At 34.7% G+C, this 13,511-nt stretch overlaps 1 protein-coding gene across 1 annotated transcript in view; it reads left to right on the plus strand.

Annotated features, from left to right (window-relative positions):
• The window catches only part of Ctdspl2 (CTD small phosphatase like 2), a 50,426-nt gene that overhangs the window by 29,505 nt on the left and 7,410 nt on the right, over positions 1–13,511 (plus strand). Inside the window, exons 8-10 of the mRNA XM_005364358.3 lie at positions 1,754–1,840; positions 11,375–11,437; positions 11,537–11,616. Coding sequence (XP_005364415.1) covers positions 1,754–1,840; positions 11,375–11,437; positions 11,537–11,616 — 230 coding nt within the window. The remainder of the gene's footprint in view (positions 1–1,753; positions 1,841–11,374; positions 11,438–11,536; positions 11,617–13,511) is intronic.

A 13,511-nucleotide genomic window follows, 5' to 3' on the forward strand; every position in this document is an offset into this window, starting at 1 on the left:
TTATCAAAAAATGTATTTAGTGTGCTGGAAAGCAATTTATTGCTTAACTTGTTCCTGGTATCCCATAATTAGAAGTGTTATTTAATTCTCAGTAAACTTATCTTGATGTAAAGCCAGTTCTTTTACTTTTGTTTGGTTTTGGTTTTTGTTTTTTATTTATTTAATTAATTTATTTATTCATTTTGGTTTTTTTGAGATAGAATTTCTCTGTGTAGCCCTGATTGTCCTTGAACTATCTCTGTCACCATGCTGGCCTGCAATTCAGAGATCTACCTGCTCTTGCCTCCCGAGTTCTGAGATTAAAGGCTTGTGCCAACACTGCCTGGCTATTTTAGTTGAGCTTAACTAAGCCCATTGAAAAATTTGAGGGTGGTTATTAGCAGTACATTTTATTTTTGAGATAGCCTAAGCTATCCTTGAACTTATATATCCAAGGGTGAGTTTGGATTCCTGATTTTGTGCTTCCATCTCCCAAGTGTTGAGGATAATAGGCATGTGTCCCTTATCTGATTATATAGTCCTGGGGATATAATCGAACTGAGGCTTTGATGCATGGTAAGAAACACTCTTCCAAGTCAGTTATATTCCCAGTCCTTTTTAACATTCAGGTTTTAAGACATGTGTTAACTTAGACATTTTTCTTGAGCAGCTCTCTTATTTTTCTTATTTTCAATAAGAAATCAGGATTTGATATCCTAAGATGATAAGTTTTCATTAGCTGTCTAATCAAGGTAGATGAAATATACTCAGATACTATAACATCTAATCCTAAATTAGTAATCTTATAAAAGTTTGAAGATGTTTTATATGAGAAAATACAAATAATTAGATTCTAGACTTGCATGAGCTAATTCAATAAAATATAGTTAGTATAAACAGATGGTGATGGCACATGCTTCTGTAATGTCAGCACTCAAGAGGTGATACAAGAGGAGGAGATCATGAATTTGAAGATAGCCTAGACTATATAGTGAGACTGTCTTTTAAAAACTAAATGATGGGGGCTGGAGAGATGGCTCAGAGGTTAAGAGCATTGTCTGCTCTTCCAATGGTCCTGAGTTCAATTCCCAGCAACCACATGATGGCTCACAACCATCTGTAATGGGGTCTGGTACCCTCTTCTGGCCTGCAGGCATACACACAGACAGAATATTGTATACATAATAAATAAATAAAAAAAAAAACTAAATGATGGGCTGGAGAGATGGCTCAGCAATTAAGAGCACTGACTATTCTTTCAGAGGTCCTGAGTTCAATTCCCAGCAACTACATGGTGGCCCATAACCATTCATAATGGAATCTGGTACCCTCTTCTGGCTTGTAGGGACACATGCATTCAGAACACTGTATACATAATAAATAAATAAGTCTTTTTAAAAAAAACAAAAAACTAAATGATTATTTTCTTAAGGAAGTTAAAATACAAAAGGAGTAACAAATGGTCTTTAACAAAAAGTTGAGCTGCAGAGCTCAGAGCAAAGGTTTTCAAACTTGAATATGCTGCAGAGGTGCCTGAGAAGTTTATCACAGCCACTAAGTCTGTAACTCATAAGGAATAGAGTTCCCAAGGATCGTGGTGCTGTTTATGCTCTAAAATCTAGACCTGAGAACCAACTATAGGAATAGTCCTGTCCTAATATGCTGTGTCACATTATGCGACATATAAATTCCACCTGTGAAGGGTGATCATGACCACATAACTGTCCTTTGAAGTTTCTTTTAATGTTTTGTTTTACTCTGTGTTTGTTTTAAGGATGAAACACTAGTGCACTGTAGTCTGAATGAGCTAGAAGATGCAGCACTTACTTTTCCAGTCCTTTTCCAAGATGTCATTTATCAGGTAATTAAGACATTTTAAACCTAATTTTTAAGCTATTAGGTAACATTCCGAGCCAAGAAAAATTTTTTATGATGTTCAGCATTCTTTTTGTAGATTATTAATAGTTTTTATCTATATTTTAATAGTGATTAACACAAAATAGCATAATGCTAGAGAGTTATATGAACAACATTAATTTGTAACCAAAAAATTCTAACTTTGCTAACTTGTGATCTCTACTAGTTTCATACTCTTTGCCAGCAGGTGGAGGCAAGGAACACTGATACAGATCCCCAGGAAGAACTTGCCAGGTTAATACCTGGGGGTTTTGCCTTTATTTCCCCCCTAAATCCAATTAATACAAAGAATGTTCATTCCTTGTTGGTCATTTTTACTTACTAAAGTAATGTTATCTGTAAATTACAGTTCAGTGTACCTAATTTATATTAATCACAGAATTCAAGGACTCCTGTAGTTGCTACTTTTATATATAAAGAATTTAGGTACCTGCATTTCTCTCATCTTTGTTGATGGACAGGTTACAGTGCAAAATATAAATACTGTTAAGATTTTACTGTGGATTATCTGTGTTGGCCATATTTTTGTTAAAATTTCCTGTCACAGGATTGGCTTAATTAATCAATGAATATATTTGGAAAATTGCAAAGTCCTTTTGTGTGTTTACATTTGCATTAGTGTGATCTTTATATATATATACCAGCTGCTGAAAGATTGGAAAAGGTCAAATGTGTCAAGAGGAAGCCAAGCCACCTTGGGTTTTATAAAGTTGTAGGCATTTGTATGTATGTTTTGTATGTACTGTTGATGGGCACGTGCGAATGCTTATGGTTTTTGATAGATTTTGGTTGTTGTCTTGCAGGAGTCATAAGATTTCAGAGTTAAGGGGCTGGAGAGATGGCTCAGAGGTTAAGAGCATTGCCTGCTCTTCCAAAGGTCCTGAGTTCAATTCCCAGCAACCACATGGTGGCTCACAACCATCTGTAATGGGGTCTGGTGCCTTCTTCTGGCTTGCAGACATACACACAGACAGAATATTGTATACATAATAAATAAATTTTTAAAAAAGAAAATATTTCAGAGTTAAGTAGAAGTAGTTTCGAGCTACTTTGCCAAACGCTTTTATGTAGTGTAGTCTTGAGTAGTGAGGATTAATTTTACTAGTGATTTTTGGTCTAATTTAATCTAGATGGGTATTATAATATCTGAGTAGTATATTCATTTCCTTTTAAAGTAATCTGATATTATTCCTGATACATTATTAGGGCAAGAGGAAAACATACTTAAATATTTTTTTTGTTTTGGACTATTACTTGGTTTAAGGTGGTTTTTGTTTCGTTTTTGTTTTTGTTCCTGAATGAACTATTCCCTACCAGACAGATTGCTCATGTTTAGCCCCGTTAAGGTATGGGAGTCTTAAAGGCCAACATACATAATATAGCAATAACTTAGTGTTCTGTTTGAGTTCAGTAGTAGCCTTGTTTGTTGTTCTTTGTGACTTGGTTTTAGCTATTTATTTTGAACGACTTTGAAAACTGGTTTTAGGCCTTTGGATTTCAGAAGTAAAACTTACTTGATAATTCTTAAATTGCCTGATTTGAAATTTATTTCTTACAAATGGCTTCTGGGGGTTTTGTGTGTAGTTTTTTTGTTTGTTTTTGTTTCTGGTTTTTTTTTTTGAGTAGTGAAATGAATGTGAGAAGTAGATTCCATTTGGCTCCTTTCAGTATGGGTATATATAGAAATTTTTCTTACTGCTTTTACCATTTCTGCCTTTTTTTTAAAGTTATTTTCCTGTGGATCTGGATAATTTGTTTGAATAAAAGGCTTATAACTGTTATGTATTAAGTAATACTTAGAAAAGTTATGCAATATATTATGCTTACCTTTATAGAATTCTGAAACCTTTTCCACATATATTTTGAGTCACACTTCCTGAAACTGAGTGAAGTGACCCAGCCATCTAAATAGCAGTGGGCAGGAAGTTTGAGTTTTAGAAGCTGTAGAAATGATTGCGTTTTTAGTATTATGAATTATTTACTTTATGAAGGACATATTTAATTCCCCTCTACTAAATTTTTTAAGATATCCATAGTTAATATTGGGTACATTTCCTTGGATTTCTGGTTTTAACGTAGCTTTTTAAAAATGGAGTCTTTGGCTTAGGGCTCCCCCCAGTTTTTTTCAGACCAGCAAGCTCCCTTTAAACAGGGAATGATGTCTTTTAAACTTTCAGTGGTGTTGTCTCCATCTACTGGCAAAGAAGAATATACACAAGGGTCTGGGATGAGCTAAGAGATTTTGGAGAAACCACATTATTAGGTAAGATGTAACTTACATATCTAACCACTGTAATGTAATATGGCCCACATAAAGGTGGAAACCCATAAATACTGTATATACTCTTATTTTAAAATAACTTATTGAGGTGAAATTTACATAGCACATCCATGACATTTACTTGTACTTCTTAAATATATCTATTCCATAGCACCCCCCTCGTGTATGTATGTATGTGTATGTGTGAATTGCGTGCATGCATTTTTCTGTGTGTGTGTGTGTGTGTGTGTGTGTGTGTGTGTGTGTTTAAAAATTAGCTTCTTGCTCTGAATAAAGGTGAGATAAAGTATCTACTTGGGATTTATTTTAGGTTTGTGTTCAGTTTGTAATGTCATCTATATCTAATTTCAATTCTACTTTTTTTCTACTTTAAAACAGTTTAAAGTGTAAATTATGTTAAATATGCTTTAAAAATTATCAAAGCCGGGAAGTGGTGGTGCACTCCTTTAATCCCAGCACTAGGGGAGGCAGAGGCAGGCGGATCTCTGTGAGTTCAAGGCCAGCCTGGTTTACAGAGCAAGTTTTATGACAGCCAGGGCTACACAAAGAAACTCTGTCTTGAAAAACAAAACAAAACAAAAAAAATCAGGAGTTTTAGAAAAATCTAAATCAGGAGTTTTAGGTTTTACAGCTCTTGCTGCAAGCACTTTTTCTGCTTTTCCAACATGAAAGAACCATCTATCAAAAAGAGTTGGCCAGAAGTGGTGGCATACACCCATATCCCGCACTCTATCATTCCAGTACAGGGGAGGCTGTGGCAGGAGGAAGATCATTGATTTGAGACCAGCCTGGGCTATATAGTTCCTTTCCATAATGTGACCCTGTCTCAAAAAATAGCCAAAAATACGGTTGTCTTCCGGTAGAACAAAATATTTTAAAAAGTAAGTAGTAGGTTGTATTTGGCTAATAGTCCTTAATTTGCTGGCCTAATAATTTTGAGTAGAAGTGAGCAACCAAATATTAATTAGAATTCTTACTTTTATATAGAAAATTTAAATTCATGGTGATCTGATAATAGGCTTTTTTAAGATTGAGGGAAGTTTCAGGTAACTACTAAGATTGCTATACTTTATGACATATACTCTCCTTATTTTGGTAAATAGGAATAAATTCAGATACTACCAGCCTTTAGAATTTTCAGGCAGATAAATCATTCAAGTCTGAATTTAATATTTACCTAAATTCCATTTCTTAGGAGGGGGGAAACAAAAGATTCATCTCAAATTAAAGTTGACACATTACTCCTGATCCTAGATATAGTGAGCAGACTTGTTTGTGTATATGGAAAATATGAAAGAATGGACTTGAAATTGAAGATATTAGACTCACAAAAGGTACAGATTGTTTGAATTGCTGTACTTTTTAATACACATCTTCTTAAGAATTGTCGCCATAGTGGTTAAGGAAGGATATATTCATAAAATGGTACAGATGCATTTCATTTGGAAAGAGGTGCATGATCACTCCCACTGCACGTTTAAACTTGTAGTCAGTTTAATATGACACATTGTCAGGAAATCCATCTCGTGGTGTTACTCAGTTAAGAGGTCTCCACTGTATTTAGTTTCTGTTCCTGCAGATCCACCAATTCAAGACTCTAGGTCATCTCACTCCCTCTTCCATCCAGAAGATGACTGCTACCCACAAGCAGAACTGAATCAAAAGACATTTTTCACTTAGCTCTTGAGCCGAAACACCTCCTCAATGACCTTCCTCTGTCTCCATCAAGAACTGGAGCTCAGTTTTTTGAAGATGTAATAGAGCTACTCAGCCCAAATGTGGCTGATTGAAGACAAAGAAGATACCTCATATGTCTCACCACAGTGCATCAAACGCAACTGTGTTGTCCATCTCCTCATTCTGTACAGTAAGGCAGGGGCATCTGATTTTTTGACTTTATTCACCATTAAGACTTTAGCCAGTCAGTGGCTTTCTGAGGATCAGTAAAATCAACAAACTTTGGGTCAGCTGTCCAGAAATCAGACTATGGTAAGCACTCAAGGAGCTAGGATGCTGTAGGGAGCTACTTGTAAAAGATGCTTTCTTTCATTGGTTGAGGTTGCATTTATGGAGAGAGTGGTGGGGAAGAAAGGCCAGTGGAGAGCTGGTTAGCAAAACAGCCTCTTCCTACTTTGTTTTCTTGAAAATCATACAGCTCAGGGCATTTTCCATATCATAGAAAGAGTTAGAAGTGTCAATGGCTTTTAACTCTTCCTAGAAAACCAGCTTTATTTTCACTTCATGAAGAAAAATATATTTAAGTGAAAAATTCTGTTGTCAATACCTGGTTATATTTTCTTTTGCAAATTTTGACTTTATAATTAAAGAGGCATTTTGTTGCTGAGTTTTATAAACTTTCTTTTGTTGTACATAAACATGTATGTTTGTATATAATTATGCCTTATATATAGTATTTGGAGTTAAGAATATTTAGTACTGATGTCACTTTTAGATAGGAGAGAAGAGTATTTGGATAATAACTTACCTGAAAAATAATACTTTAGAATAATTGTAAAGTAACTTTCCCATCTTTCTTAGTACGTAAGCATGGGCACTATGTTTTTGTTATAATTATTGATTTTTAGATTAGAAATTATATAAATTAAACTTACAGTTTTCTCTTTATCAAAAATTAGAAAATATATTTCATGGGAATTGTTAAAGTATCTCAAATTAGGAATAAATCACTTAGAAAAGCAAATTATACAGCCAGAGAGGTGATGCATGTATGTCATCACAGCTTAGAAGAGTTTGAGGCTTGCTTGGGCTATATATGGGGAGGGGTAGATGGACTTTACACATGAAAGTTTTTATTTAACAGCTGAAAGTATTTTAAATATAGAAGAGATGAGAGTTGATTACAGCGTGAACTAAATTGGAGGGTTCATTATCTTTAGAATGATGTTTGAGAGTGGTTTTTATTTAATTTTATTTTTGAGATATGGTCTCAGTATGTATAGCCCAGGCGGGCCTAGAACTCACAATCTTTCAACTTCCTGATTGCTCACTAGAATGATTTTTTATTGTTGTTGTTACTACTACTACTACTACTACAGAAAAAGTCTTAACTTTGAGGCGCTGACTGGCCTAGAACTCACTCTAGACCATATGGCCTTAATAGCACAAAAATCTGCCTGCTTTGCAAAGGCATGGGCCACCATGTTGGCTTATGCTAAAATGGTTTTTAAAGGTAACATTTTGCTACTTAAATGGCTACTTTCTTTTTGCCCTTGAAGTAATTATAGTTTCTCTTAATAGATGTCATTTAAAGTACTTATATACTTAAATTTATGTGTAAATATATCGCTATTTTTTCCCATCATAAACATTATTCTTCATTGAATACTTAATAATGTACATGAATACATTAAACTTCAGTTTATCCTGTTTGGACTCTAAGCCCCTTTTCAGATTGAATTCTATTTCATAGTTAGGGAAAATTCTGGTTCTGGTGTTTGAGTCCTTCCCTGTTCATCCCCAGATTGATTCCCCACCTCTTACTGGAACTAGTTGAGGCAAATGATTACTAAATTAACCTATAGGTTATAAAGTGGGGCTCTTACTTGAGCAGCCTTTCTGTGTTTTCATGCTAATGCTAAGAAAGTATTGGTGGAGTCAGTAATGTTTTTCTTTTTTTTTTCTTTTTTTTGGTTTTTCGAGACAGGGTTTCTCTGTGGCTTTGGAGCCTGTCCTGGAACTAGCTCTGTAGACCAGGCTGGTCTCGAACTCACAGAGATCCGCCTGCCTCTGCCTCCCGAGTGCTGGGATTAAAGGCGTGCGCCACCATCACCCGGCAGTAATGTTTTTCTTTTAAGAGACTAGTTGGTAGCTGCAAGGCTTTCTCTTTAGGATTGTGGTTGCTCAGTTCTACCCCATAATACGGGGGACTGGTGACTTTTAAATAAAGAACTAGGTAATAGTGTTTACCAGTTTTTGTCACCTTACATTCACTGGGTACGATACCAAATGCTTACCTGTATTGTTTACCCTTTATAACATTGGGATCCATTTTATAGATGAAGAAATGAAGTTGTGCCAAAAGGTTGGAAATTGGCAGAGCTGCTTTGTATACCAGTATGTCTATTCATTATAAGATCTTCTGCCCCCCAATAATTTAACATTTAGTTAATTCTTCAAAAACTCCAGCATCATTTGTTTTCTGCTTTCAGCTACCCAAGTGCTAAAATCACATGTATTGACATGACTTGCACTCGTCTCTGCTTATTAAATCATTAGTGCTCACAGGTTATCTTTTTGTTTAAAGGAATACCTAGTGTATTTTCTCTATGGTATATACTTGCATTTGTTTATTTATTTATTATTTATTGTGGCTCAGACTGGTATTAAACTCAGCCTCTGGAGTAGTGGGGTCAAAAGCATATATCTCTAATGAGTTACTGACTATATGTTTCTTTCAATGCTAACCCAGGGCCCGCCCTACTAAGCCAAGCATACATGTAAACCTTGATCTATACTTCTACCCTACAAACTTACTATTTTTTTAAATTATAGACATGTATATCAATAAGTTCAAAGGATATATCAAAGATTTTTTTTCAAGACTGGGTTTCTCTGAGTAATGCTAAGTGCCCTGCAACTTACTCTGTAGACCAGGCTGGCCTCAAACTCAGAGAGATTGTTTTGCTTCTGCCTCTTGAGTGCTGGGATTAAAGGTGTGTGCCACCATCATATGAAAAATAAAACACAAAAAACCCTTGTTTTTAATGTTAATCTGGGCTTGGAAATCATGTAAAATATTTCTCCTTGGCTAGTAATTTTCTCACAATTTGAAATTGCTGTAGGTAGGATTTTGCTTTGTTTCTCTGTCTTATTGTTAAAATAACATGAAATTTTGATAAATTAATAGAAATAAGTTAAATTTGTATTTGACCAGACTTAAATTCAGCATTTATAATCAATTGATAAGTAGTCTTTTTTTTTTTTATTTTATTTTATTTTTTATTTTTTTTTGGTTTTTCGAGACAGGGTTTCTCTGTGGTTTTGGAGCCTGTCCTGGAACTAGCTCTTGTAGACCAGGCTGGTCTCGAACTCACAGAGATCCGCCTGCCTCTGCCTCCCGAGTGCTGGGATTAAAGGCGTGCGCCACCACCGCCTGGCTCATAAGTAGTCTTATGTAATTTTGGTTCTATTGTGCTTTGTTAGTACCATGAACATCAGTTTTCATTGACAGGCTACCAAAGAGGACACAGAAAATAAACTATTATTCATTGTCAAGTAGTGTTATTATATTGTTAATGTGGTGTACTGGGTTCTTATTGTATATATGTGTGTCTCTGTGTCTGTGTATATATATATATGTATGTATTTATATACGTGTATATATAATTTTTCTTTATAAATTTAAATTTTAGTAAAGCCAGTTCTTCATAGATTCTAATTTCTTTTGTTTGTTTTATTCTTTGAAACTGGGTATTATAACTTACACTAGACTAGGCTGGCCTCACATTCAGAAATCTGTCTGCCTCTGCCTCCCAAGTGCTGGGATTAAAGGCATGTGCCACCACCACCCAACAAATTGTAATGTTTCTGATTTTTAAAAATTTGGCAAAATGTACTTATTTGCAAATACTCACTTTTGAGTGATTGTCAGTCTTGCCAGATAGTAATAATTTATTGCTATCATTAAGCATTATTTTTAAATTTAACTTATTTTCCAAAATATATTTAGTTTATTGAAAACAGACTTAACCTAAATAGCATTGCTGTTCTTATTCCAGACCTGACCACTATTTTTTTTTTCACCATTAGCTACTGTGTTATCTGTGTCTTTGAATCTTTGTGATACCTTTCTGATTAAACAGTGAATCTGTTCTGCAGATAGACACCTTGACAGACAGCTCTTCTTAACCCTTGTGTTCACAGGATAGGAGCACTAGCAATGGACTCTTCTGTCCTTAGTGCTACCTTTCATTTTGAAAGCATGTCAAATTATAGGTTGTGTGTTAAATTTAGACATAGAAATAGCAGTAGTGTGCATAATGCTATTATAGGTTTAGTCTAATCTGGAAGTCGCTGGAAAAATGTTACTTTTGTCTTCTTTTGTTGCATGCTTTCCCAGTTTTACTATAAAACATTCCCAGACCTGGCCTTTTCGTCACAGGAACATTTTTATGTAGATGGCAAAATTGAACACTAAGCGTGCATTAGATGTGTTTTCACCACAGGCTTGTTACAAAGTCACAATCTGTTTAACTCAGTTTATTTATGATATATGATATCAGTAGTCATCTTTCAGTGGATGGATTACAAAATTTTTCTAAACTTTAGTCACCGAGTGAACGTAAGAAGAGGAGTAGACGGTCTTTGTAAGTGGCTTCAGTGGTTATTTGTGGCTTATATTTGTGTATTTTTTCTGATTGTTGCAGCATATTAAAAGAGCAGTAACACTAGGAAAGAAGCTGAACTTAGAGATAAGAATATATAGCTGGGTGTTGCACGCTTTTTTTAATCCCAGCACTCCCGAGACAGAGGCAGGTTGGTCTCTGAGTTCAAAGCCAGCCTCGTCTACAAAGTGAGTTCCAGGACAGCCAGAACGACACAGAAACCCTGTCTCAACCCAACTCAGTATATATATAATTTTTATATGTGTGTGTGTGTAAAATCTTGAGAAGTAAACTTTGAGAACTACTGACTTTGTATACTTACAAACTCGGTTGTTATGTCTGAAACATTAAATGTGAAGGATAAGTTTGATTTCTTTAGAAAAGGGGGGGTTATTGAAACTCGCCAATCCAGATACCACCTTCTTGACTATTACTTGTCTTAATATAAAAATTCAATAGGTATTTTTAACAGGTACTTTTTTAGAAGACATTCTGAGTAATTGAAGGTCCATTGAGACAGGTCAGCTTAGAGCTGGACTCACAGCCTGCAGCATAATTGGATGGATGCAACCTGCTTGGAAGATGGAACTGATTGGTGGATCACAATCTATAATGAGGGAAATCTATTTTTAGTTGAAATGCTTTTTGAAATTACATTCCAGTGAAATACAGTTGTATTTGCTATTAAAAATGAAATAATGATTACTGTCTCTAAAAGTCATCTTAAGTGCTTCTGGTACATGGAATATGTTTAGTTTGAGTGATATTTAGTAAATATTTCTGTTACTTTAAAATAGGAACTTTTAAATTATATTATGTTTATTTGCTGAAAACTATCTTTGCATTTCTTCAGGTTTATGTGAGATTAAGACCATTCTTCAGGGAATTCCTTGAACGAATGTCTCAGATGTATGAGGTAAATATGCTTAAACTAATTACTTATGTATTTTTTATTCAATATGGTACCCATATTTAGATCATGTATAATGATTACTTCTTTTCCCTGAATTTGTAGATCATTCTTTTTACTGCTTCTAAGAAGGTGTATGCAGACAAGTTACTGAACATACTAGACCCTAAAAAGCAACTGGTCAGGTAAATTTAATTAAGAAATCGTAGAAATGTCTGTCATACTCATCCATGCAATTACCTTGACTTTATTTAATTTTAATGGCCATTTTCAGTTGGCTGATATCTAGAGATTATTGTGTTGAATAGTAAATGAGTCTTTTAAGTCTCACAAACAACTCTTTAAGAGTTTCTAATTATGTGGCTTCAGACAGACATTCCTTAAGGGTCCCAAAGTCAGATATATTTCCTTTTACATCTATATCTTCATTTCTTTGGGAATTTGGGTGAGGCGGGAGGTGGTGGATATTTTCACTATGAGCTTGTTTTACTTTCATGTCTCTGAGATAATGTTTGTTATATTGCCTTTGTAATGGCATTTAGAAATATAGTGGAAAGGATGCTTTAAGACTAGATTTGCCTCCCTCTCTCCTGAGAAAATGTTACATGCATCTATCTGGAAATTAAAACTGGATTGATCATGCAGTTTATCCTGAACTGGACTCTGTTCCTTGTGTTCGTCATTAACGAGCAAATGAAGTGTGTTCCTGGGTAGCAGGGCTGTCTTGGGCGATTTTGAAAATCAGTCCTTTATTTCTGTCAGCTGAAGACACTTTAGTCAAGACTGTAGTACACTTGCTCCATCGTCTGAGGCACAGGAGTAAGTCTGACTTAGTGATAAAAAAATAGAGAAAGGATGTAAGAAGCTCATAGCAGCTATTTAGCTGGATATTGTGTTGAGCATTATCTCCCATACTTTAGTTATAAATCTTAAACCTAGTTTACTATTGATGATACTTTATTCCCATGTGTTGTGACATAAGACTTTAACTCCAGAGCTTGTGAAATAGAGATAGGCAGATCTCTGTGTTTCATGCCAGCTATACAGTGAGATGCTGTCTCAACAAACTCAAAAGAACTTTTATTGAATGGTTACAATTAAACTGTGATCTTTAATTTTTAATTGAAAGGATCAAATAAGTTACAGAGATAAGATATGCTATTTCCTATTCACAAATGTATACTGTAATAATATGCTCACTGTACCTAACTTTAATAAAAGTATATAAATTTAGATTTTGCTTTGATGACTATTCATGTTAAAAGATTCCTTTTCAGTATCTTTAGTATTGTAGCAACAGTTGTAAGCAGCATGGTCCTGGCTCTTGTGCAGTTTCATTTCCTGGGGAGGAGCCATGCTGTTACATTGTATTGTAAAATCTACACGCTTGGAAATGCTCATTTGTTCTACCATATTGGATTTTTAAAGAGGAAAAAAATGTGACTGATTGGAATTTTTTGAAGTGCTTTAGAGAATTATCTCTTAGTAGCTGGGTAACTAAAGCTCCCTAATCGTCATTGCCACTAGCACTGGTTTTCTAAGATGAGTTTGTGTGTGCTTTTTAAATGTTGGTATTGAACTGGGACAGGGTGTATGGGTAGAAAATGCTTTTCTCTTTTTCTTTTTTCTTTTTTTTTTTCTTCCAAGACAGGGTTGCTCTGTGTAGCCCTGGCTGCCCTGGAGCTCACAGAGATGCAGCTGCATCTGTATATGCACCACCACTATGCCCAGCTGAAAATATACTCCTTTCTTGAAATTATAAAACAAAAAGTACAGGCATGAATAGTGTATTGTTCATGAACATTTGTTAAGGGTTAAGCAGCAAGACAAACTCAGTTGTTAAGGCATATAGTACAAACTTATTTCAAGCCGAAAAACCTGTTTCAGTTATTAGTAATATTTAGAGAATAGTATCTTGATTATAAATTCAGATTGCATAATTACTATAGTATATAAGAATTACACAGCTTTTAATAGCTTTTGAAATGGCAGAATTTTCTATTTAGTTTGTAAGATTATTAGTTTACATTTGATTTTTTTTCAGTCCCTGTTTTTTGAATCAGTATTACACATACACACA

The sequence above is a fragment of the Microtus ochrogaster genome, assembly GCF_000317375.1.
Source record: "Microtus ochrogaster isolate Prairie Vole_2 chromosome 14 unlocalized genomic scaffold, MicOch1.0 chr14_random_1, whole genome shotgun sequence".
NCBI lineage: Eukaryota > Metazoa > Chordata > Mammalia > Rodentia > Cricetidae > Microtus > Microtus ochrogaster.